Below are 14,477 nucleotides of genomic sequence, written 5' to 3' on the forward strand. Positions count from 1 at the left end.
CTTTCCCTTAGCCTGAATCTAGTAGACGTTCTCTCTAACCCTCAGGCCTACTGTAATAACCTTCTCTCACTGGCCTTGTGTTGACACATATTCATTTCTCATCTGACCTAAGCCCTAAGCAAAATGAAGCAAGGCAATTAGGCCCTCCACTCTCTCCCAGTATCAAGGGCCATGTTCGTTTTCTCCTCTCACCCAAGCTGGTCTCCTGTGAAATTTCAGTCTCCCCAGTATTACTCTTCCCTCTCACAAGTCCTAATACCATCTCTCAGCAAAATACTTGGGTTCTTCCTGGGCTATTATTGCAAATGAAGGGGAAAAAAGCATGTGAGGAGGACACACATTAATAGATACAGTGTTCTGTGGTTTAAGCAACACATCTGAAAACCCCAGCATTTTTGATCTGGCCCAAACTGACAGATCACAAACCTCAACCACCTGATTGTACAGATGAGAGAACAGACCCCAAAGGTTAGGGAATTTATTTTAAAAAATCACCCAGGTTATTATTAGTAGAAATGGGACAAGAACAGAAAGCTCTCATGAATCTGGGTCTTAGTAATCTTTCCATAAATCACACTGCTTGCTGTACATATTTATAAACCTTTTTAGGTTTTCAGGAAAAAGGCTACCAAAGATATAAATATTTCTACCTACCACAGAGTAAAAATAAGACTATGCAAAATCAAATATGAAAACCAACCCTATCTTTTATACCCTGGAGTCTAATCTGTCAGCCATACTCTTCTCTCTCTGTAAATATGTTATTACTTAGGATTACAGATTAAAATCTCAATCTCTGTTCTCCATTAAAATTGAGAAACTATAAATTCACTAACCTCCCGTTATTTCACAAATAACTCTACCACTTCTGGACACCCGATAACTCATATCTTATTATGGGACACATCTCTCAAATGTCTAGGAGTCTCCCCTCTTGAAAAGTATCTACTCAAGATGTTATTCAATTGCAACAAACCCACAATGAAATCAAATGCCAAGGAAGATACCTGTCTTATTTTAATATACTGTTTAACTGAAAGGAAACCACTTTGATTTCAACTTTTGTTACTGAGAGCTACTTTTAAAATTAGTATACTTTTCTAAGAGATACAGTATACATAAGAGATACAGTATCTAAGAGATATAGTATACTGACATATGTTTTAATCCTTTGAAGAACAGGGAAGTACCTAAGGGTCACTATGATCATCACTGACCACTGTATAATGCTGTACAAAGTACTGGAGATTAACCTAGAAGTATAACAACTACAGGCCACAACCTGGAAATTACTTTATAATTAAACCTGACATAACTTCTCTGTATAACCTTTTTCCATTCTCCTAAAAGTTAAAGGCAGCAAAACAATCAGGATTATTGGGGGTTTTACCATACAGTATTAAATCCAGTGTTCTTCCCTGAAGCTTGAATCAGTTTTGTTGAAGAGAGGGAGGAAAAACACAGCTTAAGTCACTTCTGCAAGCCTAAAAGAGTTGTTCACTCTACTAATGACTTCCTGTTGGAAAGCAAAATATTAGAAAATTGGGGGGACCAAGTTAAAAAACAGTCTTATCCATAAAAACTAATAACAGAATTATGTAAGTGAATTCTTTAACTCCATTTCGTATCTTATTTGAAATAAAAGTATCTGTAATCAATAATGTCTATGTATATGCAAATAGAAACTATTTTAACTGGTTTAAATTTCCAGTACATGGGGCAATATCAATATTTTTTAAGAAAAAGGGTTGCAGCTACCCATTTCTAACACCACAGAGGCTAATGAGTGATACCTCGCAGAGAACTGATAAGTCTGAGTTCCTGCTAGGCCAAGTAGTAATAAGCAATTCCATTTCTGCAAAGTCTGATAAGTACCCTCCCCTTTCTTGTACTTAAAATGTACTCTGACCATTTCTCTGTCAGCTCTCTGTGCCTAGAATAAATCTTAACACTTGCTCTCCTACTACGGAGGATGTACTCAATTCTGTAGTCCCAAAGGCTGTCCTAGAGGGAAGTTGGAGTGGGCTACACAGACCTGCCCTTTTCCCAAGCCTATTTAGGAGAGCTACAACACTCCCACCCCCTTTTCCCAGGCCACAAGAGGGCACCAGGCAAGGTGTTCTGATTTTCTGAGTACAGCTCAAAGGTTTAAATTTCTATCAACTTAAGGAAGAGAAAAAGGCTATCTAGCCAGCAAAGAATTATTTTATAGGGGATGAGAGGGTGGAGAGAAAACTGAGGTGGAAGAAATAACAGATGGGTTGTCTTTGTTTCTACTACAAACCCAGTGGGTATCTTCCTAAGAGCAAAAACATATGACAACTACAATGATTCAGCACTCAAATGTAGTACATACTATTTAAGACTTATTTAAAAGGAACTAGAGTGGTCATTAAATAAGAATAGGCAATACAATCTTCAGGACTCAAATGTGAAAACTATCTGGAGATTATCAAATTTTCAAGGAAATTCAATATTGGTTAAGTATGTAAAATGTATAAAATACAGAATATACCCTGATTATTTATAATTCTAGCAAAAACGGGGGGAAGGAGAAAGGAAGAAGGGAGGAAAGAGGAGGAGGGAGATAAAGAAATGCTGTCTCTTGTAATAGAAAGCTAATAACTGCATCAAAGATTACCAAAGTTAGAAATACTATTATTACTATAATCTAAACAGTAAAAAGCACCTACTTACTCATCTTTCCAAAATAAAAGAAAATCTGGTTATCAATATACATTGTTTAATACTTAAATCTAGCACGTTTGCAATTTTTTTCCACTCAAGAAATTTAAGAATTACATTTAAAATAAGTTTATCTGGGAAAAAAAGAAATCAAATACTTTGGATGTGGCCAAGTATCATATAGTCAAGTGTATGACCACTGAACTTACAAAGTCTACTGTGATAGAAGAATAGGGATTCAGAAAAACTATAATAAAAAAATAATGCTGCGCCCCGGAAGCGGCCACGGGGAGGGCCGGGGGGAGGGGACATCACCCCTGCCCGCCTCCCACTGCCCCGCCCCCCACCCGCAGGCTCCCGAGCAGCAGCCCCGCCCAGCATCCCGCTGCCTGGGAACCTACCCCCCGGCTCAACTTAGGCTCGGAACTGCAGGTGAACATCTTCACTGCCCGGGAATCATTGAGTGTGTGGACAGGACAGCCTCCTTGGAAGCCCCGCCCAGATCCCGCTGCCTGGGAACCTACCACCCGGCTCAACTTAGGCTCGGAACTGCAGGTGAACATCTTCACTGCCCGGGAATCATTGAGTGTGTGGACAGGACAGCCTCCTTGGAAGGCCGACTATACCAGAGTCCCGCCTCAACATGGGCCTTGCCATTGAGGCAGCTTCTCAGTCTGTGCCTGTCTGAGGGTGCTGCCCATCTTGGCATGGGGGCAGCCATCTCCCAGGGGGCCCTCACTGCCATCATCTGCAACAGCCTCCTAGGCTTCTTGCTGCTGCTGCTCTAGGTCATTCTCTGCTGGGCCTGCCACTCCCACTCTGCCAACATCGACTCCCTCTCCAAATCCAGTCCCAACTCCAGCCCTGGCCCCTGGCCCAAGAAGGCACCCCCGGCCCAGCTCAGCCGTGAAGGTAGCTACCTGCTGCATCCCTGAAGACCCCAGGCCTAGCCCAGAGTCTGGGACTTAAGTCCACCCCACTTGGAACCTGGAATCGGGATCCCAGGGTCCAGCCAGCCTGGGGTCCAGAACTCAAGAGTCCAGCCTGTCTGGAGCTGGACCCAGCAGCCCAGAGTCATCGGCCTGGCTCCAAGAGGGGCTCTGCTGGCCCTCGGTAGACAGGCCTGGGGTCGGGGTTCATGAGTTGGTGCTATGGCCAGGGCCATCTGCACTCTGCTCCATCCCAGCAGTCAGGGCTGGGTCCACCCGCCCCCTAGGCCAAGCGCCTCTAGGCCCTCGAGGCTGGGGAAGCAATCCATGGCAATAATGGGAGGGTGTTGAGGCTGGGCCTCTCCTCTGGTCCTCCTACTGTTTGCTGAATAATAAATGGCTACGGCTTAAAAAAAAAAAAAAAACTCATAAAGTTATAAAATTCCTCTTTTAAGTATTTCTATCAAGAAAAACAATAAAAATGGAAAATTGTTTTCTAGTTAAATAATTTTAACGGGTAACATTTTTAAAAGCGAAAAATTAAGATTCATCATTTCTATTATTCTGAATAGAATCTCACTCTTAAGTTTCAATCTCTCACCCTTAAGTTTCAAATTCAGTCTAAACTCCAGAAAAAAAAGACACCAAGGCCTTTATATATATATATACATATATATATACACACATATATATATATACACACATATATATACACACACACACACACACATTTTTTTTTTTTTTTTTTGCCGTACGCGGGCCTCTCACTGTTGTGGCCTCTCCCGTTGCGGAGTACAGGCTCCGGATGCAGGCTCAGTGGCCACGGCTCACGGGCCCAGCCGCTCAGCGGCATGTGGGATCTTCCCGGACCGGGGCACGAACCCGTATCCCCTGCAACGGCAGGCGGACTCTCAACCACTGCGCCACCAGCGAAGCCCCAAGGCCTTTATATTTTTAAAGGAATTAATTTCCTAACTCAATTCTAGGTATCTCAGGATTTGATGAATCTAGCTCACAAAAAAAAAATGTTTAAGAAATCAAACACTGTAATGATCACCCATAATTTTCATTAAAAGCTCTGTATGTTGTTCTCATGTGTTTACCATACGATTAACAGTTTAACTTCATCTGAAATTTAGAAGAGCTGGTTTAAGTCCAGAAAATCATACTTTCCACATATGATACATAGTATTCAGCAGATATAGCCAAATGTTACCAATATCCCAAACCACTCATCTATAAAAGGCCTTCTCAAAGATTATAGGTCTGAAGTCAAAAGTACAAGAAAAATCAATTCAACTAACCAGACTACTTACTCCTAAAAAAGACTTTCACCTAGGGGTAAAGTTCTACCAGAAAGCCAGGCTAAGAATCTAGGTAGGAGTAGCTAGAAATTCTCTTCCCTTCCACCTGCAGCAGAGAGGTGAAGAGTGCAGACTCTCAAATCAATACTGGCAGGATTTTAATTCCACCTGTGCCCCCTAATTGCTGTGTGACTTCGGGAAAATTACTTAATCTCTGTGTGCTTCAATTTCTTCATTTGTAAATAGGATGTGAAGGTTATCTGAACTAATTCAAGTTAAACTCTTAGAACTGTAACTAGCACATAGTAAGGACTCCTTACAAGTCCACAAAGAATATACTCCAGAGAAAAAAGTAATTTTATGTAAATAAGAAGAATAACAACGACCATAATCAGAACACTGGCAGCTAACATTTATTTGAGCTCCTACTGTGTGCCAACTCTGTGCTAGGTATTTAATTATTAACAATTCTGCAAGGTAGTTATCACTGATTCTGTTTTACCAATGAGGAGACCAAACCTCAGAGCTCATTTTATCTAAACAGACTTATCCAAAAAGTAGCAGAGCCAGAAATGAAACCCTGGTGCCTGGCTTCAAGGCATGCAGTTTTCCATTTCTTCTACATTGTTGTCAAGTAAGAGAGAAAACAAAAAGGGCAAAAATGCAACCACTGAGTAATTATTGTGTGCACTGGGGAGAGAGGGGAATTGTGAACAATATTTCTTCACCTATTTTTATGGAAAAGTTACCTTTTCCCTTTCAAATGTAAACAATTTGCATTCTGACTAAAAGTGCAAATTAAGCATTCCCTTACTAACTAAAAGACTAATTTAAGGATAGAACTTCCTTTCAGGGTTTTTTGGGAAGGGGGGAGGGGAGAAGAGGTGGATTGGTTATTTTTAAGACAAGTAATTCATCAGGAAGGAAAAATGTGTTTATAGTCCTGTCATAGTCTATTTTTAAAAAGATGGCCAAAATCTATAGCTTTAACTATACAGAGGTGGAAAATTAGGGGCACTGAAAGTCAGGGTTTCCTTTTCCAATGAGAAGGCTTGATTGAAACCCAGAGGGGGTTAAAAAAAAACATGTACAGGTTATAACCAGATAATATAAGCAAATGTATACAATTTCAAATATTAAGCAAAACAAAAACAAAAACCCAAACCCTTAGTATTCATGTAAATTATAATCTGCAGTTTAGAATAGTTACTCATGGTAGGCCTGTTGGTCTTATCATTCATCCCTACACTTCCTGTGCTTTGAATGACAGTTACAATGAACTCTTCTTTGAGAGGAGCTGCATTACTTCTAAGTCAAAAGTGGAATAATATACTATACTGTGTAATCATTGTACCCAATTATGTTTTATATTGATATAATGGCAATTCACCTGAAAAAATATTTCAGAAGTATATCTGTAAGATTCAAACTGGTTTCGTACGCTTTTAAATAATTTTCCTCAAAGTTTTTAAAAAAATATTCCATTAATGAAAATTTAAAGGATTTTCTCCTCCCCATCCTCAGAATTATTTTTCAAAAGATGACTACCACTGTAAATGGAATAAATGTTTTGATTCTGGTTTACAGAAGACTGTTTTGACAATTAAAAAGTTATTTTTGCTAATTCCTGATTATCCTTGATAATGGGATAGAAATAACCTCCTTAAAATACTTGTGTTAGCCATCGTCTTTCAACTGATTCTCCCAAACTTATTGCTTGAACATTTAACAAGTAGTCAAGGTAGCTAATTTAAATTTGCTCCTCCTCTCCATAAACATCTTTTCTAAAGAAATCTTGAATTAACAAAAAGATTACTGAGGTGAAAACAAAACAACAACAAAAAAGAATTAAATGAGATTTTTAAAGTTCCATAGTTAAAGAACTTATAATAATGACTAGCATTCTACAGTCATAGATATTTGTTTCATAAAGAGAATAAATGATCCTCGAAAAATGAAATTTCCTAATTCTAAGATTTGGTATCTACTCAAGCCCTAAACCTAGAAATAGTAAAATCCTATGTATAATAAGTGCTTTAAATGTTTACTGAAACAAAAATATCCTAATATAACAAAGGAATGGGCCACGTACTTCAACTTAATCTCTGTTGCTGAACACTATTCAGTGTTGAGGGATTCGAAAGAATAATGCAATAGAATTCTTCAGCAAAGAACTGTTGAAAAGTAAATCTCTCTTAAAATTTTACAATGCAAATAAGCAGTTTAATCACTCTAAATGATTAGGTACTAATCATATAAAATGGATTCAACAAAGTGATGAAAGACATTTCAGTGGCATTTTCCCCTTCTGCTTTTGCTTTTTCTTAGGTGGGGGGTATACACCTAAAGTGACTAGGTAAACTAGATAGTCAGCAGGTTATTCAAGAGCTTGTTTGTGTCCACAAAGCAACTGAATCCTATTTGGAACTATCTCTCTTCATCAAATGTCATGGCTAATACTATCACAACTTGAACAACAACACACTCAAATTTAAAAGGGGGCTTTCTCACAGATTTTCATTATGCTTGACCCAACCTACAGAGCCAAATCAAAAGAGCCACTTGACTCAAATGAGCTCAGCTCTTTTAAAACTTAAAAAAACAAAACAAAAAAACCACAATTTTACTTTCAACTCTTTTTTTTACCATATGTACCAAAAAAGTTCTAATTTTTCAATTACTTAAATGTTTACATCAGATCATCTGATTGATATGGAAACAACTAGGTCACTATTCAATATAAGGAAGAAACCAGAGTGAAACCAATCAAAAATTCCACACCTATACGGAAGGGGTGCTTGCTGGGTTTTTTTTTAAAAAAAAGAGGAGGAGTAAATAAACTGTGGAACCAGAGACCAGGTTGCTAATCCCTGCTCTGTCATATACTAGCTTTTTACCTTGGCCATCTCTTCAGAAACACTAAACCACCTTTTTCAGGTACGTTAAAAGAAGGTAGCAATACCTATCTCACAAACTGGGGTGGAGATAAAATAAGAGTTGTGAATTGTCTGACTAGCAGACGTTATGTTCTCAGTAAAGATTAAGGTCCTTCTTCCTTCCTAAAGGCCCAGTTTTCTGCATACAGTCATTAAACATGCAAACTACAAGAACATACTCAAAAGCAATCTACAAAAGAGATTGTGTTGTGTTGTTTTTATTAACCAGCATGGCTAGGTAAACTTGATGTCCAACTAGTTTTTATTGAATATTGGACAGTCATCTTAATCAGAATTCAAAACTCTGCACACAGAAATTGCATAAGTTGTCTTTAAAAATTGCTTTGAAGATAATTATGTATACTATAATTTTAATACGACACTATGAGAGAGTAGAAACAAGGTCTATCATACTACTCAGAATCCTTCACTGGCTTTCCATTTCTCTTGGAGTAAAAAAACACAATATCCTTACAATAGCCACCCAAGCCCATCTCCACTCCTTACCACTCAGACCTCATCTGCTCCAACGCCCAACATGCCCCTCTCCCCCCACCACGTTACCCCAGCCACACCGGACTCAGTGCTCCTCAAACTCTCCCTGACCACATCTGTGCATGGCTTACTCCTTCATCTCCTAGTCAGCTCAAAACCCACTTCATCGGTGGTGCAAACACCATTTTGCAACCCCAAATCCACTGTGCCCCAACACTCCCAATTCTCCTCCCTAACACTGCTTTTCTCCCATAGCCCTTAACACCTTCTAACATAGTAAGGAAGAAAAATATACGCTATGTTTATTATTTGTCTCTCCCTACTAAAATGTAACCCTCACCAGGGCAGGGATTTTTATTTTGTCAGTGGGGGGGGGATATATATATATATATATATATGTATTTATTTATATAAAAATACATGTGTGTATATCCATATCCTCAGTGCCTAGAACAGTGCCTGGCATATGGTAGGCATTTAAGAAATAATTATTAAAATTAATTAAGGCCCTCCCTCAATTTACTTATGTATATGCAAAACAATGTGAAACGAGTTCTACAGAGACAACCTTCAACAGGCCTACATTAATCTGGACTTACAAACTCTGATATTTCTTGAAAATATAATCTTAAATTTCAAAGTCCATACATTTTTTTAAAAAAAAAACATTAAAAACATAGTAAATTAACACCATTAATCATTAATTTGAATTTTGTTATTTAACGTTTTCATTAATAACACTTGGGTTTCCCTCTGTTTAAATGAGTAAATTACTTTCAAATCCAATTTTCAACCATTCTTTAGATTTCATGTGAGTTAAAAGATTACAGGTACCACAAATACTGGGGGAAATAGTAAAAGCAGGAAAAGTTAATTTCAGTTCTGCAACTAACAATTTTGCAAACTTGAACCTCAAAACCTCCTTGATCTTCAATTTCTTCTTCTGTAAAAGGGAAGAGGAGTAAATTAGATGATCTCTGAAGCCATTTCAGGTCTAAAAATTCTATGATGCTGTGAGTCTATAAAAATCTAGTAAGTTACAGAGTCTACAAACTTCTCACACATCTAAGAAAAATAGTTAAAATCAAAATTTTTAGCCGAATGTAACTTTGGAAATCATCAAATCCTGTCCTCTTACAAATAAGAAAACAAGCCAGAAATCAAACACTTTTTAAAAAGATTTTCAGGGGTAACAGAATATTGTCTAGTTTTGGAGTTATTTTTGGTCTTTCTACGTGGGTGTCAGGTAGGTTAAATGAACAATTTTTTTTTTCTTACACAACATATTCAGATATCCTGTCATTTAAATTTGCCCCAGAATTGACAACATGTGCTCTAGAAATGGGCTGCATTACACACACCGAAAAACATTAGCCCCAAAATTGTATCAAGAAATAATTATAAGTAAAATAAATTTACAATGAAAAACTTAACTAGAAAATTCTTATGGCCTAACTTCTAGTAGGGCCCATGGTAATTTAGTTTCCAAACTAACAAGAGCATACCAAGACAATTCCAGTGACATGATCTGAGTTCAGCCACAAAAAGTGTTTTAAATTAGTGATATCTTGTCATTAGTAGTGTAATTAAATAGTTACGGCTAAGTTCCAAAACTAGCTAATTTAATAGTAGTAAAAGGATAGAAGCTTACAAGCTCCAATACAAGCTGAACTCTCATATGAACCACATGACTCCTGAATTCGTAACAAGTAACGAGCATTATCAACACTTTGGATTCCAGAGGATGATGCTGATTGGAGACTATTATGAGCGGAACACATTTCAATGCTCTCATAGAGTGTTTACCGGGGAATTACATTTCATTACTTCAAGCATACTCTTACAAGCCAAGAGTCTGGAAACTTCAGGAGTAATGTCTATGACCGTCAAAATGCTTAAGAAATTGGAAACTGTTTAGCCGCCCTGGTGGATCTTTAAACATTGTAACATTAATCTAAACAATCACCTGTACTTTATGGCAAAGTTTTCTTACAAATACAAATGGTAAACTTTCATGGAACTTACCACAGAACGTAAGTTCTTGAGTATATGGCAAACTAAACCACATATCCATACGCGCGACACCAAAATTCTGCCAAGTTGGAGGCTGAAACTAGGTAAGTGTCATTCAGCAGAAATAAGACCAGCTAAAAACAAGACACCGGGGCATTCCCTTAACAGACACACACATACACCCTCCTCAAAGAGGCCTTTATGCTCCCCATGAGCAAAAGGAGAACATCATTTTTACTGTCTATTCATACAGTAACCTGCATGGAATTCAACTCATGCTCAGATTATAATACTGAACATAGCTTCTGAAAAACAAAGTCCAAGAATCAGGTACATAATTACGAAAATGTAAACAGATAACTTGAATACCACGTTTTCAAGCTTTACTGTAAGACATTTTCCAAACGAAAAAGGGAGAGGGGACTAACTTGACAAACTGTTTTTTAAACATCACGAACGGTTTTTAACTGGCATAATAAAGCAATTACTCCTCCCACCCCAAGGAAATAAAATATGTGCCCAAAAGATAGCAAGTCTGTTTCTCCTAATTTTATGAAATGAGAACAGGTTGCACTTCCGTACTCCCCCCTCCCCCCACGTCCCCCAAGCTCAGCGGTCTCCCATGTTCTCAGTAGAGAGGTAAATATAACCTCCACCAACTGGCCAGTGAAACTCCCATTTTCCAGGACTACGGGGCGCACCGAGAGGTGATGGAGAAAGGAACAGGGCTGTTACCCCGCCCCAAGCAAAACTGCCTGGAGACTTGAGGGGTGTTGGAGCCGGAGCGGAGGAGGGAGGGGAGAGCCGGGAAAGTCTTTCCTTCTCCCCGGCGGAGCGGAGGGGGAAGCCCCGGCTCCGGGCGGGGGGAGGCTCCTCACCCGGAACCCCGGAACCCGGTCCCCGGCCAGACACAATGGAGCAGGCGTGGGGGCCGGGCAGAGACGGAGCCGTTGCCCCATCCCCTCCCCCCGCCCCAACGCCTCCCCTGGCCGCGGCGGGCCCAGCAAGGGGCACCCGGGGCCGCTCCCCGCGCCCCAAACTACCCGGGGCTCCCGACTAGGCCCGGCTCCGCTCCGCCTCCTCGGCTCTCGCGTAGCAGCGGCGCCCGGGCGGGAAGGGGCGAAGGAGGAAGGGAGAGGCGGGGAGGAGAGCCCCGCCGGGGAGCTGGACGGAGGCCGCGGGCCGAAGCTCGGGGCGGCAGGGTCGCCGCGGGGCGGAGGGCGGCCGGGGCGGGGGTGCGTGGCTGCGCCGGCCCCCAGCCGGCGGGGCGGGCGGCCGCAGTGCCTCACCATGTTGGTGTCCTCCAGGCCTCTCCCCTCCTCCTCCGGCTCCGCAGCGAATGGACGGCGGCGGCGGCGGCGGCTCCTCTCACGGGCTCGCCGGGCTCCCGCTCATGCGCAGTGCGGGGCGGCCCCAGCGCGGCCCGAAGAGGCAGCCCCGGGCCTCCGGGAGGCGGAGGGACTGGGGCGGGCGGCGGGCGCCCCGCGCGGGGCTTCCCCTGGGTGCGAGGGTCCCCCCGGGCGGGGGGCCAAGGGGGGCCAGGGGGCGACGCACACGCTGCGCGCGCAGACATCCTCCCGCCGCGCCCGGCGGGTGGGGGGCCGGGCGACACCACCTCCGCTTCCTACGCGCTCCTTCCGCCGTCCGATGGCCAGGGTCGTGTCTACACCGTCTCGAGGAGGGGAAGAGCTGTGGCCGATAACTTATGCAGCTGGGGGCGACTGGAAGGGCTAGGTCTGAGGCTCTAGATCCGTCCCAAACCACCCCTTCCCATAAATATCCAAAAAAAAAAACAAAAAAAAGGAAGAAAACAGTAAAAACACCTCCAACCCCAAGTGTTTTCTTCTCCCAGTCCAGTGTCTGGACTGCGTCGGGTCCCCCACGTGAACATGCCAGAGGAGACCTTAATCTAGCCATGTGGGAGCTGGAATGCCCTTTGGAATGGCCCAGACTCTAACCACACCTGTGACCACAGGAAGACTGGTGGGATGGCCCTAGGGTTCCAGGCGAGGAAGACTGAGGATTCAGGGCCCCATTCATGCGACACTGGTGGCAGATATCAGCGCCTACCACTTTCTCTAAGTATCCACTTAGTTCAACCTTCCTAGGGTAAAGTTTTGGGAAGTAACGAACATCTTTTTTTACCGAGGGTTGATGTCAGGCTTGTCCTAATTTTGGTTCTAAGTCTGCTAAGGCTGAGGGTACCAGGATTCTCTGCTGGGGGTCAAGTGGACAAGTATGTGCTGCAGGGAGTAGAAAAGACTCTTTGGAGTGGTCCCTGCCCTTAAGAAATTGACTATCCAATTGAAGAGATGAGACACTTTCACACACAGAGGAAGGAAATAAGAAAAACAGGTAATAAAGCAAACAGAAAATCACATCTAAGACTGAGCCAAAAAATCTGTGTTTCAGAACAGAACCGACCTGAGTGGAAGCGTTATGACCCTCACCTGTTATCACTGTACTCAGCAACATCCTTTTCCCCCCAACCCTGGCATAATCTGCCAGATCAACCCTATAACTTTATGGCTTTGAAATTCTTATCAAAGCAACAGAACTTCTTTGGCAACTCCTGGGGGCCTCCTAACACTTCCTGGAGCAGCCATGTATCAGGAGCTCCAGGGACTCTACCAAAACAGATCCTGGGCCACCACTAAGCATACATCCATTCTTCTCAACAACCTTCAGTGTATACATATTAATGTGCCAGTCTCCTTGCTAGGCTCTGGGAAAACAGCTTGGTCAGGACAGGCCAGATCTGCCTTGTGCAGCAAGCCTGAAGCTGGACCACATCCATGGATGTTCTCCAGGAATTCACCTAGCATTTGCCCTGAAATATCAACTAACATCTAGGGTGTTAATGAAGAGGATTCACTGTATCTCTTTCCCCATACTGTTATACTTCACTGAGGTAATACCTCATGGGTTTGAAGCTCTTTTTCCTAATTGCCAACTCCAGCGAACAGCTCTTAGTTCTCATTCTACTTGACCTCTCTCCTGCATTAGAACACTTCTTCCTTAAATTCCCTCTCCATCATTTGTCATGATCCACTTTCTTCTGTGTTTCCTCCTTCCTCTGTGACCACTCTCCTTGTCTGGCTCAGCTCTCTTTGGCTCTTAAATCGTGGGCTTTCCAGAACTATCCCTGAATCTCTTTCTGTATATGAGCTGTGTCATGCTCTCACTCACATTCCCACAATGTCAACTACTACCTGTGTCTTGAGGAGTCCTAAATCTTGACTTCTAGGTCCTGAGTGGCAGGCCTACACACTAATTTTGGTTACTCCACAGGCCTGTCAATCTTGACAAATCCAAAACCTCATCCCCAAACCTGCTTTTCCTTCTGTCTTTTTACCAGATCATCCAAGCCAAAAATCTAAGAGTCATTCACAGCTCCTTCTACCTCATCAGTTTTACCACCTAAATAACTTTGCATTTGCATTCTATTCTCTATCCCTCAGCCAAGCCTATATTATCTCTCTTCTCATCAACAGCCTCTTAACCAATGTTCTGGCCTCTACTCTTTCCACACTGCTCCAGAGTTCTCTTTCTATAACACAAATCTGAATTTCATCCTTAAAACTCTCCTTGGGCTCCATAAACGTGAGCCTCTTTGGTGTTCCCCACTGCTCCAGAGTTCTCTTTCTATAACACAAATCTGAATTTCATCCTTAAAACTCTCCTTGGGCTCCATAAACGTGAGCCTCTTTGGTGTGGCATACAAGGCTATCTCCCCATAATCTGTCCACTCACCTTGCTGTCTTCCACCACCTCCCACACAAATACACCTCATATTTCAGTTTTAACAGTCCAAGCTTGCCATTTCTCATTCTGCTATCCCTGGAGGACTGGCTAACACTGACTGAGGGCTTTCCATATACCAGGCACTGTTTTAAACCCATGACACATTCTAACTCACATAATCCTCACTTCAACCTATGAACTATGACCAATGATTATGCCCATTCTACCAAGGAAGAAACTGAAGCATGGAGAGGTTAAATAACATGCCAAATGTTCCTCAGCTGATATGTAGTAGAGCTGGGACTTAAACTCAGGATAGTCTGGCTACAGGCTCTATTCTCTCTTTTTTTTTTTTTTTCGGTATGCGGGCC

At 42.0% G+C, this 14,477-nt stretch overlaps 1 protein-coding gene and 1 pseudogene across 1 annotated transcript in view; one reads left to right on the forward strand and one right to left on the reverse strand.

Annotated features, from left to right (window-relative positions):
* Positions 1-11,697, reverse strand: part of DCUN1D1 (defective in cullin neddylation 1 domain containing 1) — a 30,524-nt gene extending 18,827 nt beyond the window's left edge. The window contains exon 1 of the mRNA XM_007468923.1: positions 11,652-11,697. Coding sequence (XP_007468985.1) covers positions 11,652-11,654 — 3 coding nt within the window. The 5' untranslated portion in view covers positions 11,655-11,697. The remainder of the gene's footprint in view (positions 1-11,651) is intronic.
* On the forward strand, positions 3,393-3,620 carry LOC103077780 (adropin pseudogene; annotated as a pseudogene).
* Positions 11,698-14,477: the final 2,780 nt, after the last annotated feature.

Source organism: Lipotes vexillifer, unplaced genomic scaffold (genome assembly GCF_000442215.2).
Source record: "Lipotes vexillifer unplaced genomic scaffold, Lipotes_vexillifer_v1.1 scaffold263, whole genome shotgun sequence".
NCBI lineage: Eukaryota > Metazoa > Chordata > Mammalia > Artiodactyla > Lipotidae > Lipotes > Lipotes vexillifer.